Source organism: Peromyscus leucopus, chromosome 3, assembly GCF_004664715.2.
Source record: "Peromyscus leucopus breed LL Stock chromosome 3, UCI_PerLeu_2.1, whole genome shotgun sequence".
NCBI classification, from domain to species: domain Eukaryota; kingdom Metazoa; phylum Chordata; class Mammalia; order Rodentia; family Cricetidae; genus Peromyscus; species Peromyscus leucopus.
The window spans coordinates 61,683,661-61,704,524 of NC_051065.1; the positions used below are offsets into that span (position 1 = coordinate 61,683,661).

Consider the following 20,864-nt stretch of genomic DNA (forward strand, 5'->3'; position numbering starts at 1 on the left):
CGCGGAGGTGGAAGGGCCCGGTGGCAGCGGCCGACAGGGACATACAGGCCCAGCGGCAACCGGCAGAGACATACTCGCCTGGTGGCAGTTCGCAGAGGTGGATGGGCCCGGCAGCAGTGACGGGCAGGGGTAGGTAGGCCCGCGGTGGCAGCCGGCAGAGACATACAGGCCCGTTGGCCACCCGCAGAGGCAGACAGACCCAGCGACAGCTGACAGGGACATACAGGCCCGGCGGCGGAGACAAGTGGACACAGGTGGGCCTGTGGCCGCGGGCCACAGGGGTGGACAGGCCCGGGGATGGAGAGGGGCGGACGCAGCTTGGAACGGGGACGCCCCTAGCCCCAACACCTGGGGAAGAGGTTATCTCCGTGGGTCAGAACCAGGGCGAGTCTGGGCACTCCGTTTGGGGACAACCCAGGGCCCAACTGCTGATCCTGTGAAACCCAACAACTTGGAGGTGTTGGTGAGGCTACCCTGCTCAGCTGAAACCCATCTGGGAGAGGATTCAGATGCCTACAGTTTGAAGTCTGAAGAAACAAGATCAGCTGAGGAGTTGACAAATGAACAAAACGTGACCTGGGAACACAGAAGAAGGCGCTACCCAGCCACTAAACCAGATCACCAGAACAATAAGTATATAATTCACCGACTGAAATCAGCTGTCCCTGAAGAAACAGCCCAATAGCACCAATTTAACCAAGAACCCCTACTAAACCAAGACTAAAAATTAGAACAAGAGAGGCACTCTCAGACACAGACACCACCTGCACTGCACAGAGGAAAAGATGAGTAGACGCCAGTGCAAAAATACAGGCAACAACATAAAGACCTATATGGCAACATCAGAACCTAGTGATTCTACACCTGCAAGACCTAAACATACCATGACAGAAGAAACAGAAGAGATCAACCCTAAAAATGACTTTAAGAAGATGATAGAGGCCCTTAAAGAAGAAATAAAACATTCCCTCAATGAGGAAATAAAAACTTTCCTTAAAGAGGAAATGAAAAACTACCTTAAAGAGGAAATAAAAACTTTCCTTAAAGAGGAAATGAAACACTCTCTTAAAGAGGAAATAAGAACTTCCCTTAAAGAGGAAATGAAAAACTCCATTAAAGAGGAAATAAAAAACTCCCTTAAAGAAATGAAAGAAAAAACGAACAAAAAATGGGAAGAAATCAAAGAAAGCCAAGAAAAAGCAATTAAACAGATGAAAGAAACATTCCAAGATCTGAAAAATGAATTTGAGACAATAAAGAAAACACATGCTGAGGGAATGCTGCAAATAGAAATCCTGACTAAACGAACAGGAACTACAGAAACAAGCATAACCAACCGATTGCAAGAGATGGAACAGAGAATCTCTGACACTGAAGACACGATAGAGAAAATAGATTCGTCAGTCAAAGAAAATACTAAAGACAAAAAAGTCGTAACACAAAACGTCCAGGAAATTTGGGACACCATGAAAAGACCAAACCTAAGAATAATAGGGATAGAAGAAGGAGAAGAATACCAACTCAAAGGCACAGAAAATATATTCAACAAAATCATAGAAGAAAACTTTCCTAACCTAAAGAAAGAAATACCTATGAAGATACAAGAAGCTTACAGAACACCAAATAGGCTGGATCCAAAAAAAAAGTCCTCTCGCCACATAATAATCAAAACACTAAACACACAGAACAAAGAAAAAATATTAAGAGCCGCAAAGGAAAAAGACCAAGTAACATATAAAGGTAAACCCATCAGAATAACACCAGACTACTCAATAGAGACTATGAAAGCGAGAAGATCATGGACAAATCTCATGCAGACACTAAGAGACCACGGATGCCAACCCAGACTATTATACCCATCAAAACTCTTAATCACCATAGGCGGAATAAACAAAATATTCCAGGATAAAACCAGATTTAATCAATACCTGTCTACAAACCCAGCCCTACAGAAAGCACTAGAAGGGAAAATTCAACCCAAAGAAGCTAAACACATCCATGAAAAATCAAGCAATAGATAATCCCACACCAACATACACCACAGAAGAAACAAGCTGGCGTAGCTATCCTAATATCTAGAGAAAAAGGATGTTTCAAAAGAGAAGAAGTCTTGTGGCAATGCCTCAGTGGTCCAGGTAACTACCAGAACTCGGAAAAGTTGGTTGAACTTGGGATTGACTGGGAGGCCAAAGATTTAAAAAGCAGAAGATTCTCTCAAGACATAAGTTGTGTGATAATAGTGTGGTTTGTGTGTGTGTGAATGAGAATTTGTAAATGTTGAATTCTAGGCTTCGACAATCATTGTCAGTGCAGATTAAGCTGCAAGTATTTATGTTCTAAAACTTAAATTATAAAGCTAGTTACGTCTTTCTAACAACTAGTTTTAATGTTCATGAGCATATTTTACCTACATTACTTTTTCAGGATGTTGAGAAAGCACAGGCTGGAGGCTGGGGGCTAGATGGTTTTGAGGAAGAGGTCTTGGTGGACTCTTTCATAGAGCAAAGGGAAGCAATGCCTTCTGGGAAATGAGCTAAGTTTTAATCTAGTCTTTAAGATTAGAAGTCAAAAACAAAAATATTAAGGAAAGGAAAACTTAATTGATCTTTGAAGTATTGTTATGTGGAATTGAGTGGGACTTTTGAGGCCTTTCTTCCAGAAAACAAGGACTTGGTTGTCAGGCCTATATTAGGCCTAAACCTTGGTGCCATGTAGTTGTACTTAAATCATTTCAATGGAAAGTGTCTTAGTGATTGGATCTTCTAGTGCAGTTTGGAGTTCTTCCATTTGAAAAATGTGATATTTACATGGGATTGTTTGAATCTTGTTTTCTAGTCCCTCCCCATCACCACCCTCATAATCTGAAGGTAGATTTTTCTTTTGATAAAGGAACAAAAAAGGTGAACATCTTGTTTGTAAATAGGTATCTAGTAACTAGTGGTAAACTTGAAATGGTAGAATTCCTTAAAGCCTAATTCTAGGTAGCCTTAAGAAAATGTATCTTAATTATTTCTGAACATGTATTCACCTTGTTTTTTTCAAATATCTTAAGTTATATTTTCTTTTTCAGAACTGCTTCTTATTTGGGGCTACTTTTTTTTTTTTAATTGGGGCATAATTCATAAAAGGGTATATTGTTTTGATGAGACTTTTTACAACTATGGCTGGATGTCTTTCTTTAGTCTTCCAAGAAGGGCCATTTTACTTTTTTAGAGTTACTTTTTAAAGTCATGAGGTCAACAACTTGGACTACTATGCATGTAAGTGCTAATGCAAATTAAAGCCCAAGTTGACCTCCAGCAGCAGTTCATTCTATGTTGACAGTGAGAGAACACTTTGCCTGTTAGGATACTGTTACTCGTGGACTGAAATGCTGAAGAAACCCCTCCCCCTATTTTGTTTTTTGCAAAAATCAAGGTATATTCTAGGGTTTCCTGGTTGACCTCAACAGATAAACTGAGATGATAGTCTTAGATCAGAAATGATCTGAATGTAGATTTACAGTCTACGTGTACAGCTGGCTAAGTGAGATCGCTTTCACAGTTCTGCATGTATCCCATCGGCTCCCCATTAGTCACTGAACTCTTAAAACTGGTATTGTAACATTATTACAATGTTTTGCGCCAATTTTATAAACTTTACAGTACAATATGTGTTCCTTTTCTGAGGCAAACCAAAGGTATATTTCTCAAGGTTCTGCTGCTATCAGCAACGTTGATGGAGGATTTTTTATACATTTGTAATAGATAGGAATAAACTAGAAAAAAAGAAGAAAAAAAAGTGGTGGAGGAAAAGGTGAACACTGCAAGAATACTCAAAAGGGCTGAGAGTTGCAAACGCCAAGAATGGCTTTGCATAGTAAATGGAATAGAACAGCTCTGAACTATAGCTTACTTTTCCTGGTTTGGTCTGACAGAATGATTGAATGCTTTTGTACAAAAATCAGAGCCTTAAAAACAAGGATTTGGTGAGATTGTAAAATGGTGTGCCACTTTGGCAAAACAGTTTGGTGGCTGGTCAAAATGCAAAACATTGTTACTCTGTTACTCAACAATTCTACCCTTAGGAATATATCCTCAAACTACTGAAAATGTGCACCTATGAAACATGTACATGAAGGTTTACAGCAGTGTGTTGCTAATAGTAAAAAAGTTAAAACAACTCAAATAGCTATCAAATACTGGAGAGAAATAAAATGTGGCTTATTCATACAATAGAATATTATTAAGACATAAAAATGAATGAGAAATTGACAGATTAAATGACTTTGGTGAACCTTCATAATTTCATTTGTAGATCTTTCCATTTCTAATTTATAAATACATTTGGGGTTATAAATTATAAATGTACTGCCTCCTGTCAACATTGTATACTTCTATTTGATGATTTCTGTGTCAAACATTATATGGAAATGTTTCCAAGTATTTTCTGTATTAACTGTGAATGAATAGAACAAAATAAATTGCCTGTGATGGAAAAAAAAATGTAAAAAAAAAAAAAAAAAAAACCAAAAAAAAAAAAAAAAGTTCTCTCCCTCTCTTACTGTGAGTGTGCAAAGGTAGGTGTGTGTGTGTGTGCGTGCGTGCGTGCGTGCGTGCGTGCGTGTGTGTGTGTGTGTGTGTGTGTGTGTGCACACTCAGGTGCATGTGTGTAGATGTTAGAGATCAATTTTGGCTGTCTTTCTCAGTCATCACTACCTTGGTTTTTGAAAACAGAGTCTCTCGCTGAACCCAGGCTCAGTGACTGGGTAGACTTGCTGGCCAGTGGGCTCCAGGGACTCCATGTCTGCTCCCCAGCACTTACAGGGGGTCCCGATGCATACCTCTCCAGCCAGCTTTTATGTGGACACCGGCAATCCACCCTCAGGTCCTCAGGCTTGCATGGCAGGCCCTTGACCAGCTGAGCCGTTGTCTTCCCAGCCCCATGTTTTGAAGATCCTTGGCCACTCTCTCTTTATGTATCACCCCTTCATTGCCCTTCTGCTCTGTCAGGGACACCAACGCCATGAGACCAGACTTCCGTGGGCTCCATCCATCTCTTGAGCCCTTTTCTGCATATTATTTATTTATTTATTGCATATGTGTGAATACATGCATGTGCTTACACAGTCATGTGGAGGTCAGGCGACAACTCTCAGGAGCTGATCCTCTGCCGTGTGATACTAGAGATGGAGCTCAGGACATCAGCCTTGCATTAGGGAGGGCTTTCCACCTGCTCAGACAGCTCGACACCCATCTTTCTTTCTTTCTTTCTTTCTTTCTTTCTTTCTTTCTTTCTTTCTTTCTTTCTTTCTTTCTTTCTTTTTTGCTTTTTTGAAACAGGGTTTCTCTGGATCTTGCTCTGTAGACAAGCTGGCCTTGAACTCACAGAGATCCACCTGGCTCTGCCTCCCGAGTGCTGGGATTAAAGGCGTGCACCACCACCACCCAACTTCAACAGCCATCTTCTCTGCATCTTTGGAGTGACTAGGAGTTTCATACTGACCTACTGTTGGTGAACAAATTCTCTTATTTGTGCCTCTAGTCCATTATGCATCTCTCTTTCTAGAGTCAATTTCAGTTATTATATTTTTGTTTATTAATTGATTTAATTCACTTTTTGGTATGTCTAGTATTTTTTTCCTAACAGCTTTATTGAGAGATAATTGACATACACCAAATTGCAAATACTTATATATAATTTGATGACTTTTACCATCATCATAATCAAGAGAGTGGATGTCTCCATCACCCTCAGAAGCCTCCTTGTGTCTTTTGGTGATCCATCTATTTCCAGGCAACCACTGGATTATCATTATAGCAATCTGAATTTTCTAGAAATCAAATCCCCTAGTATCACTTTTCATCTTGCTTCTCACTGGGAAGTTAGCTTGTAGCTGTATGTATCAACAGCTTCTTCTTGCTGATCAGTGTCGTGTATTTGCCTTTTGATGGAAATTAGAGTTACTTGCAGTTTAGAACTATTTTAAAAGAGTCGTTGTGATATCCTCATACAAGTCTATTTGTAGAGCTATATCTTCGTGTCTCTTATACCAATGCTTAGATGAGAAACGCGTGGGTCACATCGTAGGTACACGTTATTGTTTGAACCCGAAATGTTCTCAGAAGTCTCATATGGTAAAGGCTCCATGGCCAGGTGATGGGCTTTGGGGATGTGACTGGATCCTAAGGACTCTGGCCTCCTGGTGGGGGGTGTAAGCCATTTATGACTTCATAGTGAAGGGGCTGTTGGAAGGTAGGGCAGAGTTGGAGGAAGTAGGCCACTGGGGAATATGACTTGGAAGGGTGTGCCTTGTCCCTGGTCCCTTCCTCTCTGTCTCTGTTTCCTGGCTGTCATGAGGTGAGCAGTTTTCCTCCACCACGCCCCTCCCCCATGATGCCTCGCCTCACTACAGGAGTGAGAACAACAGAGCTCTGACCATGACTAAGTCTCTGAAACTGTGACCCGAAGGCCCTTGTCCTCCTTTAAGTCATTCAGGGCAGATGCTCTGTCACGGTGGTGTCAGTGGCTTACGGAGTACTTTCCTCTCCTCGTAAACGACCAACCTGCTGTCCAATGTCATCCTTTCACTGGCCACGTGGGAGGGTCCCCTTTGCACTGCGCCTCTGCCAACACTTGTAATCAACCTTAGCTCTTTCTCCAAGTGCGCAGTGACAACCTGCTTGAATTTCACTTTCATTTTCCTTTTTTTTAGTGACTGGAAACATGGAGCGTCTTTTTGTAGTTATCTGGACAGGTGTTTATTCGGATGGTTTCTTCTCTCCCTCCACCTTTTAGAATGTGTCTGGTGGCTTCTAGGCACTGTGTTGGAAAGAGAGGCTGTGGGTGATGCTATGTCCTGGCATTACAGTGGCAGACAGATGGAATGTGATCAGGCTATCCTGGTGGTGTTAAGGGTGGGCTTCAGGCATTGTGCAGGCTGCCTGCTTTCCGGTATGTACTTACCCTGCATCACAGCCTCTCAGCATCCTTAACTGGAAGCCAGTGCTAGCCAAATTTTCTTCTTCTTTCCTTTCTTTAAAAAAAAAAAATCAGTGTGTGTGTGTGTGTGTGTGTGTGTGTGTGTGTATGTGTGTGTGCACGTGCGTGCTTGCACAGCCATGATGCCTTCGTGGAGGACAACTTGTGAGATTCAGGTGCCTGGGCAAGTGTCCTGCCACACTGTCTCCCCATCGGAATATCTTTGTCGTCACTGTGACGGTATACTTGAGAAAACAGTGGGTTTGTTTCGGCTTGTGGAGTCAGGTGTCCTCCGGGGTCCCTTAGTCTCTTCACTTTGGGCTTAAGGGGAGGCAGATCACCGCAGTGGTGGGACTGTGGTGGGCAAAGCAGCTCACGTGAAGGCTGCACAGGAAGGGGAAAGACGGAAGACCCGCCTCTGTTCTCCTCTCTCCCACTTTATTCCACTTATGCCCCCAACTTATGGGAGGACATAAGTGGCGCCTGCTTTCGCGGCAGGGGTTCTCCCTCCCGCGGATCCTCCCTGGAAACGCCCTGACCCAGAAGACCGACTGTCGCACTAATCTCCTGGGTGATTCTCTTTCCAGTCAGGTCGAAGGGCAAAACCAACCACCACAAAGCCGAGGGGGGTTCACATCCTCTTTGCCCTGATCTCTCACACCTTAAGACTGCTTTGTTGTTGTTGTTGTTTGTTTGTTTGTTTGTTTGTTGTTGTTGTTTTGTTTTTTTCCGAGACAGGGTTTCTTTGTGTAGCTTTGTGCCTTTCCTGGAGCTCACTTGGTAGCCCAGGCTGGCCTCGAACTCAGAGATCCGCCTGGCTCTGCCTCCCGAGTGCTGGGATTAAAGGCGTGCACCACCAACGCCGAAATGAGCCAAGCGGTGGTGGCGTACACCTCTAATCCCAGCACTCTGGAGGCGGAGGCAGGCGGATCTCTGAGTTCCAGGACAGCCTGCCTGGTCTGCACAGAGAGAAACCCTGTCTCGAAACAAAACAATACTGAAATGGCTGCCTTCAAGCCACTAAACGCAGCTCTCTGAAACTGTGAGTCAAATGACTCTTGTTCTCTTTTAAGTTCTTCATGAAAGGTAATTCGTCACATTTGGTTTCTTTTCCCTTTTCCCAAGAGACCAGGGAAACTGAGGCCAGGGAGTACCATCTTGGGTGGGGGACAAGCTGGAACCTTCCTCCAGCCCCAGAATCCCAAGGCTATCACCCTCATGAAACTCTGCGTGGCTCCTGGAAATCTGTGGAGCCTCCGGTCTCTAAACTCCAGAGACCTCGTCCCACCAGAGCATCTCTGGCTCCGGCAGATAGGGAGCATGCGCTGAGGTGAGTCCTGCTCTTACCTGGGGGTAAGCCTCCCTCTTCAATCAGAAAGGTGACCGAAGGGAGGAAGGGAGGAAGTTCAAGGACAGGTACGCCGCTGGAAGACTGGAGACTGAGGGACTTAGCCACCCCCCAACCTAAGGCCCCATCCCCGCAGCCTGGAGCAATCCTTCCACGGCTAGGACCCTCATGGGAGCTTCCGATTCTGGACCCGCCTGCATCGCTTCTCAGAATGCCTTGCTCGGACTCGTGCGCCCCCTAGTGACCCCTGTGGGAGAAAGTAACCATGCCCTCCCCCCCCCCCCCCCCCCCCCCCCCCCCCCCCCCCCCCCCCCCCCCCCCCCCCCCCCCCCCCCGCCGCCCCGTGTTGTCTTGAGAAAAGACATCATCTCTGCCCCGCTCTCACACCTGACTGCCGATATGAGCGGTGGCGGGACAAGCCTTTAATCCCAGCACTCGGGAGACATCTCTTGGGAGTGATTAGTTACCCTGGGATGGACCCTGTGTCTTTATTATTATTATTTTTTTTTATTTTAACTTCTTTTTCCAGGGCTAGGGATAGAACCTAGGGCCTCACACATGCTAAGTAAGTGGCCTATTGCCCAACTAATACTTTTACCCTTTAAAAAATGATTGATTATGGATGAAGAGATGAGTCAGTTGGTAAAGTGCTTTACAGATAAGCCTGAGGACCTGAGTTCGCATCCCACATCAAAAGCCCCTTGTAATCCCAGCACCAGGGAGGCAGAGACAAAAGGCCCCTGGGGCTTGCTGGTCAGTTGGTCTAGCCTAATCAGCTAGCTCCAAATTTAATGGCAGATGTTGTCTTATTAAATAAGGTAGAAATCAATTGAGGAAGAAACCTAATGTCAGCCTCTGGCCTCCATGCACGTGCACACACTTTTCTCCAGAAGATAAAGAATCCTAGGGCCTGGGGAGATGGCTCAGCGGTTTAGAATACTGATTGTTCTTCCAGAGGACCTGGGTTCAATCCCAGTGCCTACATGGCAGCTCACATCTGTCTGTAATTCCAGTTCCAGGGGATCTAACACCTCCACACCAATGCACATAAAATAAAGTTCAAAAAAATCCTTATTTTATTTATCTCTCTCTATATATTTTTAAAAGATTTATTTATTTATTATGTATACAGTATTCTGCCTGCATGTATTCCTGCAGGCCACAAGAGGACACCAGATCTTATTACAAGTGGTTGTGAGCCACCATGTGGTTGCTGGGGATTGAACTCAGGACCTCTGGAAGAGTAGTCAGTGCTCTTAACCACTGAGCCATCTCTCCAGCCCATACATATATATATATATATAGGCAGGGATCTCTCTATATAGTTCTGGTTAGCCTAGAACTTGCTATGTAAATCAGGCTGGCCCCAAACTCTCAGAGATCTGCTTGCCTCTACCTCCTGGGAGCTGGGATTAAAGAATTGCATCACCACACCTCGCCCTTCTTCTTATAATATATGTATAGTCATGGCTGGGGATGTAGCTCAGTTGATAGAGGGTTTTCCCAGCATGCACAAAGCTCTGGGTTTGATCCCCCAGCACCACATAAACCAGGCATGGTGGTGTATGCTTACAAATATAGCACTCCAAAGGGGAAAGTGGGACCACCAGCAGTTCAAGGTCATCCTCCACTTTATAAATTCAGGTAAGTTGAAGGCCAGCCTGGAAACAGGAGACCCCGCCTCAAAACAAATGCATCTATGTTGCCATCATAATCTGGCTTTTTAAAAACCATGCCATTTTCTTTTTTAAAATATTTTTTATTATTTTTTATTATTTTTTACGTGCCTTGGTGTTTTGCCATGGGTGTCCGGGTCCCCTGGAACTGGAATTACAGACAGTTGTGAGCTGCCATGTGGGCGCTGGACATTGAACCTGGGTCCTCTGGAAGAGCAGTCAGTGCTCTTAACCACCGAGCCATCTCTCCAGCCCCCATGCCATTTTCTTGATTTCATCAAGCATGCAATGTTTAAACAGCAAGTCGCCTTATACATGTCTTTTGATCTGTTTTATTTGTTATTCATTTATTTTGAAACACTTATCATCCCTGGTTGGCTTCTAACTCTATTTGGAGCTGAGGCTGACCTTGAACTTCTGATCCTCCCGTCTCCACTACCCTAGTGCCGGGATCTCAGGCATTTGCTGGCACACGTGGCTGAGACGGTGCTAGCGCTGGAACCCAGGGCCTCAAGCACACGCACACTCACAAAGCGCTCTGCCCACTGAACTGCGGCCTCCTTCTTAAAATGCTTTTTATCCTATTTGTTTCCAGGGAGTCTCACTCTGTAGCTCAACCTGTCCTTGAACTTGAGTTAGTTCTCTACCCGAGTCTCCATGTGCTGGAATTACAGGCATGAGCCACCACACTCAGGTCTCTGACAGGCAGACAGGGGGGCTGCAGACAGGGCAGGGCACCGGCAGGCTAGACCAAGCAGCCCCCTGGGAAGGCACAGTCCCCACAGGAGGATACCAACCTGGAAGCAGGGGCAAAGTCCTTGAAAGTGTGCGTCGTGGGCTCAGGGAACTGGGGATCAGTTGTTTCAAAAATCATCGGGAGCAATGTGAAGAACATGAAGAAGTTTGCATCCACGGTCATAATGTGGGTATTCGAAGAAATGGTCAACGGGAGGAAGCTGACAGACATCATTAATAGTGACCACGAAAACATAAAGTACCTGCCTGGACACAGGCTACCAGAGAATGTAGTGGCCACCTCGAGTCTCTGCCAGATTGTGCAGGATGCAGACCTGCTGGTATTTGCTTCCCCACACCAGTTCATTCGAACCATCTGTGATGAGATTGCAGACATAGTCCCCACGAAGGCCCTGGGCCTCAGCTTGATCAAGGGCATAGACCAGGGCCCCGAGGGCCTGAAGCTTGCCTCTGACATCATCCGAGAGAAGGTGGGCATAGACGTCAGTGTGCTGATGGGGGCCAACATAGCCAGAGAGGTGGCCGAAGAGCACGTCTGTGAGACCACCATTGGCAGCAAGGTGCTGAAAATGGCCTTCTCTTCAAAGAGCTGCTGAAGACCCCCAAATTCCAAATCACTGTGGTGGAAGACTCAGACACAGTGGAGCTGTGTGGGGCTCTAAAGAACATTGTCGCCCTGGGGGTCGGCTTCTGCGACAGTTCTGGAAACAGCACCAAGGCCGCTGTCATCCGCCTGGGCCTCATGGAAATGATCGAGTTTGCCAGGACGTTTGGCAAGGGCCAGGTGTCTACAGCCACTTTTCTGGAGAGCTGTGGGGTGGCTGATCTTGTCGGTACCTGTTATGGGGGATGGAACCGCAAGGTAGCTGAAGCCTTTGCCAGGACCGGAAAGACTATTGAGGAATTGGAGAAGGAGATGCTGAACGGACAAAAGCTGCAGGGACCACATACCTCTGCCCAGGTGTACCACATCCTCAAGCACAAGGGACTGCTGGCCAACTTCCCACTGTTCACAGCCGTGTATCAGATCTGCTCTGAGGGCAGACCAGTTGCATATATGATTCCATGTTTGCAGAACCTCCCAGAGTACAAGCGAAGAGATCAGGGGACTGGTGCGGCTCTACCTTGGCCATCTCAGGATCACGTGGAAACCAGGAAGTAACAGTGAGATGTTTGCCTGGCTTTCTCCCATCTTGGACACATATGAATTATTATGGCTTCATTTCTGGGTCATGAGAGACAGCTCGTCAGCTGATATACTGGTAACAACTACACATACATGATGAATGTGAAAAAAAAAAAAAGCAAAAAAAAAAAAATACAGCTTGGTAGATTGAATCAGGATTCCAATAAGGTTCGGAGCTGTTTACCTTGTGTCTCTGTGTGGGCATGTGTGTCCATGTAAGTGAAGAAGCAAACGGGTCTTTGTGGGTAGAATATATGTTTACATACATGTATAAGAGTGTGTGTGGCTGGGTGGTGGCGTCGTCGTCGTCGTCGTCGTCGTCGTCGTCGTCGTCGTCGTCGTCGTCGCACGCCTTTAATCCCAGCACTTGGGAGGCAGAGCCAGGCGGATCTCTGTGAGTTCAAGGCCAGCCTGGTCTACAGAGTGAGTTCCAGGAAAGGCTCCAAAGCTACACAGAGAAACCCTGTCTTGAAAAAAACAAAACAAAAACAAAAACAAAGATTGTGTGTGTGTGTGAACAAGTATATGTTACATGTGCATGTGAGTGAAGAAACTGGGTCATCTGGACACATGAATTTCATAGCTTCATCTCTGGATCATGAGAGACAGCTCATTGGTTGATGTATTGGGTACCAACTGCACATACACAATGAATATGAAAAATGGTCCCCATGCCTTCCTGGCTGCCCCACTCCAGCAGTGATGGCTTCTCCATGGAGACGGACATTCTCCCTGGCTGGCTCTTGTGTGAGGTCAGGAGTAGTCGGTACTCAGCAGCGGAGGCATTCCTCCAGTGTTTGATTTTGTTGGGTGGTGAATTGGTTTGTCGTCAACCTGACACAAACTAGATTCCCCTGGGAAGAGAGACCCTCAGCTGAGGAAGTGCCTCCATTGGATTGGCCTGTAGGCAAGTCTGTGGGGGCATTGTCTTGATTGATGAGAGAGGGCCAAGCTCACTACAGATGGAGCCAACCCGGGGCAGGTAGTTCTGGTTGTATAAGAAAGCAAGCTGAGCCGGCGGTGGTGGTGCACACCTTTAATCCCAGCACTTGGGAGGCAGAGCCAGGAGGATCTCTGTGAGTTCGAGGCCAGCCTGGTCTACAAAGCAAGTTCCAGGAAAGGCTCCAAAGCTACAGAGAAACCTTGTCTCAAAAAAAAAAAAAAAATACAAACAAAAGAAAGCAAACAGAGCAAGCTCTAAGCAGTGTTCTTCTATGGTTTCTGCCTCTGCTCCTGCTTGAGTGCCTGCCCTGACTTCCCACAGTGAGGGACTATAATCAGGACACATAAGTGAAATAAATGCTTTATTCCGTAATTTGTTTTTGGTCAGTATTTTGTCACAGCAACAGAAAGCAAACCAGGACAGAGATTGGTACCGGACACGGACTGTTGCTGTGGCAGACCTGACCACGTTGTTTTGGGGAGAATTGTGGAGGCATTTGGAACTTTGCACTGGAAAAGCCCCTGAGTGCTCGGAGCTCGGAGAATAATGCTGTGAAGACAGTGGAGACCTGGCCTGTGACAGCCCAGAGGGAAGAGAAGGCTCCATCAGGTGCTGTGTGGCGGCTCTGGTCAGCCTGGAGTCAGCTGTAACTGACAAGAGGCTGGCACCGCCGGAGAGAAACTTCTGCTTTACTGGGACAATCAATGCTGGTTAGCTGGGGCTGAGGAATCAGCTTCAATTAAGGGACAAGTAATGAACGGGCGGCGCACGCCTTTAATCCCAGCACTCGGGAGGCAGAGCCAGGCAGATCTCTGTGAGTTCGAGGCCAGCCTGGGCTACAGAGTGAGATCCAGGAAAGGCGCAAAGCTACACAGAGAAACCCTGTCTCGAAAAAACAAAAACAAAACAAAAAAAAGGGACAAGCATCACTGTGGTAGAATCTTCTGAAAAGTATTTCCTCAGGGTCAGCACACAGAAGCTGTAGTCCAGAGGGCTCCAAGGCTGCATCTCTAGCTGGCAGCTGAACTTGGTAACATATAAGAGTCTCCCACATGTTACTAGTTTTGAAGATGTGAAGGGGTCATGGAGAGCAGCTGAGGCTTGGCACCGCGTGGCAGAGTTGGTATACCTGCGGAGAGGCTAAGAGGCCACTGGTAAAGGCGAGCCTCAGTTGCAGTTAGGATCCCAGGGTTGGAGGTGTCATATAAACTAAGGCTTGGCACCATGTGACAGGATCAGAGTCCCTGAAGAGACCAGGAGAGGCCACTGGTGAACACACAGCCTCAGTCACAGTGGAGACCCCAGCATATTGTAGATGCCAGGTGTGGCATGGAGCTAGCCTGAGCCTATCAGACATTTGTGCATGTTACAGGTGGCAGAAGCAGAGAGGTGGGACTATCTGGGTCCTTTAGAGGCCAGACATCAGACACTAACCTATTTAAAATGGAGTCTGGGGCTGGAGAGATAGCTTAGAGGTTAAGAGCACTGACTGCTCTTCCAGAGGTCCTGAGTTCAATTCCCAGCACCCACATGGTGGCTCACAACCATCTGTAATGAGATCTTGCACCCTCTTCTGTATACATAATAAATAAATAAATCTTAAAAAATAAAATAAAATAAAATAAAATGGAGTCTGGCTTTGCTTTGATCTGATTGTGACTGTCCTCCCATTCTCCCCTCCTAGAACAAAAAGTGCTTTAACTTTTTTGTTTGTTTGTTTGTTTTTGTTTTTCAAGACAGGGTTTCTCTGTGTAGTTTTGCACCTTTCCTGGAACTCACTTTATAGACCAGGCTAGCCTCGAACTCACAGAGATCCGCCTGCCTCTGCCTCCTGAGTGCTGGGATTAAAGGCATGCGCCGCCGCCGCCGCCGCCGCCGCCGCCGCCCCCCCCCCCCCCCCCCCCCCCCCCCCCCCCCCCCCCCCCCCCCCCCCCCCCCCCCCCCCCCCCCCCCGGCTAACTTTTTTATTTAATAGGAATTCAAAGTTAAGAGACTTTGGGTATTTTGAAGAGATGTTGAACCTTTATAATGTGTTAAATTTTTTAAAGGCTGTGGGCCTTTGTTTGTTTGTTTTTGTTTTTGTTTTTCAGGACAGGGTTTCTCTATGTAGCCTTGACTGTCCTGGACCAAGGCTCTGTAGACCAGGCTAGCCTCTAACTCAGAAATATGCCTGCTTCTGTCTCCTGAGTGCTGGAATTAAAGGAGCACACCACCATACTCAGATATCTGTAGGGCTTTTATTTATGTTTTCTATTGTGATATTAAAATGAAATATTGGGGATAAGTAAGAAAGGAAAGGTTATAATTTAAGAAAAGAAGCTGAGTGAGCCATGAAGAGCAAGTCAGTAAGCAGTGGTCCCTGTTTCTGTCCTGCCTGAGGCCTTGCCTTCCCTTTGGGATGGACTACAACTGTAAGCTCAAATAAAGCCTTTCCTCTCCAAGATGCTTTTGGTCAGGGTGTTTATTCCAGCAATAGAAAGCAGACCAGGACAGCGGTCCTGATGCTGTGATTGCCTTCCCAACTCTTCTTTGAGGAAGAGGAGGAGGCAGGCTCTTGGAATCCTCCATCCTCTCACTCCAAACTGTACCAGGGTTTCTCTACACCTGCTCTCATGAAGTGCAGTCAGGTTATTGCCGGATGTTCTCTTCTATCCTAGCATGCCAGACCTGCTGGCCCGTGCAGCACAGTGCGGGTAAGCGCCTGTAGATGGAGGAGGGATGGGTTGGTGTAGTAACAGAGGGCACCACTCCGCAGCTGTCCTTGCAGGTACCTGTTTCTCAGGTGGTAAGAGAGCTCCCACCCCAACAGTGAACCTTTCCTGGTGTCCATCAACTCACCATGGCCAGACTGCTTGAGCTGAGGTGGCGACAAACTGTCTTGATGAGGAACGAGGGATGAAGGTGTGGTAGTCATGTTTAGGTTTCTCAGTCTGGAAGACTTGGGCTTCAACATCAACTGCACCACTCAGTCATCTACACCCCCAGCCAGTCACCCACTTCTCCAGAATCTGCTGCTTGTGGCTCCCAAACACACCAGGTCCTAACAGCATGGACCTTGCCAAGTCTTGGAAAAGGGTGTTTGCAGGCGAGATTAAGGATACCGGCACAGGGAGACTACTCTGGATCGCCCAGGTGGGCTCTATGTGTCCCATAGAATGGCTTTGAAAGAGACACCGAGGGGGAATCTCTCTCTCTCTCTCTCTCACACACACACACACAGAGAGAGAGAGAGAGAGAGAGAGAGAGAGAGAGAGAGAGAGAGAGAGGAGAGAGAGAGGAGAGAGGAGAGAGAGAGAGAGAGAGAGAGAGAGAGAGAGAGAGAGAGAGAGAGAGAGAGAGAGAGAGAGGATGTTGGGGAAAAGGTACTTGTTTTATTAGATTAGTAACATATTTACAGATGGAACAGTGGGTAGTCTGAGCTTTTAGGGGTGAACAGGTGCCTAGGCTGAGGTCTAGGGAAACTGGGTTAGCCTTTTCACTGTACTATTCTGTCTGCTTTTGTATATGTAAGAATTTTTCCATTGGAAGCAATGCTCCTCCATTCCAGGGAAGGGTTTGTCTGGGATTGCGGCAGCCGGCTGCGCGGGCTCTGGCGCCACCTGGCGTCCACCTTGGAAATGACTCCCGAGGGAGTTTCAGAGCCGCTTGCACTTGGGTCTTGCACCAGCCCCGGAGAAGGGATGTCGGGGGCCCCTTGGTGCTGTCTGGCGCCATAGAAGCCCCTTTGGCACCCTAACCCAGCTGCGTTCTCCCGGGTGCGTGTCTAATCCTCAGGCCCCACCGCCCATCGGAACCTTCGTAGCTCTTTCTATCTCCCTGTCCGGGGACTTGCTTTTGAGTAGATCTGAACTGACAGAGACTGTGTGGCCAGAGGATGTGGCCACTTCATGGCCTCCAACTCTGCAGGTTTGAGAGGAGACAAAAGCAGAAGATACATGATGCACAAATTGGAATTTTGGAAACAAGGACTATGATTCTAAAAATAGGAAATGAAATAAAAAATTAGACATCTATAAAATATACAAAATTTTCCTAGGGCTGATATCTTTTTTTTTTTATTTTTCAAGACAGGGTTTCTCTGTGTAGCTTTGCGCCTTTCCTGGAGCTCACTTGGTAGCCCAGGCTGGCCTCGAGCTCACAGAGATCAGCCTGGCTCTGCCTCCCGAGTGCTGGGATTAAAGGCGTGCGCCACCACCGCCCGGCTAGGACTGATATCTTAAGCGTGTAGATTGAAAAGTCCTGGACAGTACTCAATGAGTAAGACCCGTGATATGTCACATGACAGTGGCATTTAGGGGCTGTTAGGATAGACCCATGTGTAAACATAGTACAGAGAGCGTACTAGTTGGACATCCTTACATAGTCTGGAAAGAGGGAGATACATCTAGCATGGCTTCCTGGAGAAGCTGAAGCCAGCTAGCTTGCAAAGTATGGGTCACTGGAGAGTAGGACTGGACACTGCCCCTCTCGGGGCTTGTAATGACCCCAGGTTGAGTGAGTACTTGCCACAAGGAGTCGGGAGATCTTGCTGACTCGGGTTTCAAACAGGGTCCCACCCCAGGAAGGTGGGGCCTATCACCGGGCTGGTTCAGATCTATCAGTAACAGCCAGGTTCCTTATCTAGACTTATACAGAGAAAACAATGCCCTGCCCCTGTGTTCAACCTGAGTCCAGTCACACCACACGAGTCAAGAGGCCTCAGGCACCAGGTACAGCCGATAAGCGGGCAAAGGCCTTTCTCATACCTGCTTCCCCAAGAGCTGAAGGGCAGGGGACCCTGCCTAGGGGCTCTCTGAGACCCTCCCTGCTGTCCCTGATATAAACTAGTTCTTGGCATGAGAAGGGACCTCAGAGCCACTACCAAGCAGAGCCAGTGAAGGGTTGGGATTGACCCATGGTCCCCCTCCACAGGACAGGTGGTTTTCCAGGAGCAAACCCTTGAGACGCTTCCATCTGAAGGTCACTTACCTGCTCAGCTGTGAGGCTGTTCCAGGGTGTTATCCGGTTGTAGAAAGAGGTGGGGGGGGGGGGTGCCGTCTGCAGAGTGGAACTTGACAGCTGGTTTAAGCTTGTACAGAAGGGACTCATTCCAAGGATGACCACTGATTCTCCAGTGGTCCCCAGACCCAGTCCCTCCCAGGACTAGAGAAGAGTCTTGGAGAACCCAGAACCAAAGGAACCCAAGGTTAGTTCATCTGCCTGGGTTCCCGGTTACCATAAAGATTGCTGATAAGTGGGGCCACCAGTAAATGATCTTGGAGACTGGGCCAGCTCCTGAAGGTGACTGCCTCATGGCCGCACCTCTGTGGCCAGGTGCTTTTTTTTTTTTTTTGGTTTTTTTTCGAGACAGGGTTTCTCTGTGTAGCTTTGCGCCTTTCCTGGAACTCACTTGGTAGCTCAGGCTGGCCTCGAACTCTCAGAGATCTGCCTGCCTCTGCCTGCTGAGTGCTGGGATTACAGGCGTGCACCACCACCGCTCAGCTTAAAGCTTTTTTTTTTTTGGTTTTTCGTGACAGGGTTTCTCTGCATAGCTTTGCGCCTTTCCTGGGACTCACTTGGTAGTCCAGGCTGGCCTCGAACTCACAGAGATCCACCTGGCTCTGCCTCCCGAGTGCTGGGATTAAAGGTGTGCGCCACCACCGCCCGGCATTTTTAACTCTTTAAGTATGTGTTTTTCTTATGTTTAGTTACCTGTCTCTGTGTGAATATGTGCATGTGGGTGCAGGTATCTGTGGAGGACCGAGGTGTGAGAGCCCCCTGGAGCTAGCGTTACAGGCAGTTGTGAGCCACCCAGTGTAGGTAATGGGCAGAGAACTTGGGTCCTCTGCCAGAGCAGTATGTAATTAGCCACTGAACCATCCCTCTAGCCCCTTTCCAGCTTCCTTGTGGATCTCTTACCCGGAACTGGCCAATTCATCTAGGCTGGATGGTCAGCAAGCCCCAGCCATCCTCCTGCCTCAGCATTCCCGGTGCTGGGATCATAGGTACACACTGCCAGGCCAGGCTTTTTCTTAAAAGTAATTTGTACGTGGCTGTTGGAGTCCTGCAATGAGCCGTGATGGGTGTAGATGTGGCATCTGTTGGGTTAGAGCCCAAAGTTGCCACATCGTGGCCTGGGGCTCGCTGTCTCAGCTCTCTTTATTACTGTGGTAGACATGACCAGAAGCCGTTTGCGAGAGGGAAGGGTTTATTTGGCTCACAGTTCCTGACCACAGGCGATTACTGAAGGAAGTCAGGGCAGGAACCTGAAGGCGGGTACTGAAGCAGTGGCCATAGGGGATGCTGCTCACTGGCTTGCTCCCTGCGGCTTGCTCAGCCTGCTTTCTTGTAGAACCCTGGACCCACTGAGAGGTGGCACCACCCACAGTGAGCTGGGCCCTTATATCAATCATCTATCAGGAAAATACCCCCACGGACTTGCCTACAGGCCAAGCTGATGGAGGGAGGCATTTGAGGTTCACTCTTCCCAGATGACCCTAGCTTGTGTCAAGGTGACAGACAACAACCCGCATAGCCCCCCTGCCCTTCCTGGCCCCGGCGACTCTGCTCTGACCACCGCGTTCTCAGAGAAAAGTCTTGCACTCTCCTGGCCCTTGCCAATTTCATGTCATTTGCATCTGCAGCCTTTTAGGTTATTTAACTTGTAAATTTCCCAAAATAATTCCAGCTCCGTGACTCCCAGAGTCCTGATTGCAAGCATTTAAATTTTTTAGTATTCTGTGCACCCTGTCTGAGAGGTTTGGTTGCCGCCTTCACGGGGGCAGCCTGGATGCACAGTGAGCGAGCGCAGATGGGCCCAGCTCAGTCGCTTCTCTCATTACTCTGTCAAAATACCTGACAAAGCCAACTCAGGGAGGGAGGGGCTGTCTGGGCTCAGGGTTTGGCACACAGTGCGCCACGGCAGGGTGGTGGGAGCTTGAGGCAGCTGGTTGGTTATTGGCCATCAGGAGCAGAGGGAGATGAATGCAGGTGTTCAGCTCACTTTCTCCTTGTTAGCCTTTTTGTTTGTTTGTTTTGAGACCGGGTTTCTCCGTGTAGTTTTGGAGCCTGTCCTGGATCTCGCTCTTGTAGACCAGGCTGGCCTTGAACTCACAGAGATCCGCCTGGCTCTGCCTCCTGAGTGCTGGGATTAAAGGCGTGCGTCGCTGCTGCTGCTGCTGCTGCTGCTGCTGCTGCTGCTGCTGCCGCCGCCGCCGCCGCCGCCGCCGCCGCCGCCGCCGCCGCCGCCGCCGCCGCCACCGCCACCGCCGCCGCCACCACCACCAGGCTCCTTGTTACCTTTTATGTAATTCCTGTCATCATTATGGGACCTAAGCCCATGCTGTGGTACCATCCACACTGAGGGTGGGTCTTCCCTCCTCAGACAAATCTCTCTGGAAACATCGTCACAGACATGACCAGAGGTGTGTCTCCTGAGAGACTAAGTCCAATCGGCTGACAAGGATGGTTGTTAGCCATCACAGGTGACCCCCTCATCCTGTCCTTGGCTGTCCTTGGGACATCTGGCAAGCTCCTTCTACACCCCTGTAGCCAGAAAGGTGCCATTCTTCCCACTAGGTTCAACCACAGAGTCACTGCCTCTCATCTTGTTATTAGGAGAGGATGCTCCGAGTGGCCCACACTTCCCAGCTTCAGGCCCCATGGGACAGTGACCAGCCTCCCCTCCTTCTTGGGTAGGCAGATCAGTGTGGAGAGACCAACAGTAGGGGTTTCCACATCTCCCTTCCGGCATTGTGCCTTCAACCTTCAGGCCCCCCACCCCCACCCCATGGCTATAATTCTGTATCCTAAAAACACTGGCTCCTCCTTCAGGCCTAGAAGGAGTCACCAGGTCCCAGGGGGCTCACGTCCTAGCCTCTTGAAGTCCTCAACAAGCGACCGCAGACTTACTAACATCCAGTAACTACTGTCTTGTGCTCCCAAGGCTTAGGAGGTCAGGAATTCTGAGAAGGTGGAGGGAGGGGCAAGTTGCCCCTGCTCTGCCAAGCTGGAGAC

The 20,864-nt window shown here is 47.9% G+C and overlaps 1 protein-coding gene across 1 annotated transcript; it reads left to right on the top strand.

Annotated features, from left to right (window-relative positions):
• Positions 1–10,538: 10,538 nt before the first annotated feature.
• On the top strand, positions 10,539–12,014 carry LOC114700129 (glycerol-3-phosphate dehydrogenase 1-like protein). Its single transcript, XM_037203434.1, is given in 3 exon segments — positions 10,539–10,737; positions 10,739–11,304; positions 11,307–12,014. Coding segments are annotated over 3 exon segments (1,239 nt in total). The 5' UTR covers positions 10,539–10,660; the 3' UTR covers positions 11,903–12,014.
• Positions 12,015–20,864: the final 8,850 nt, after the last annotated feature.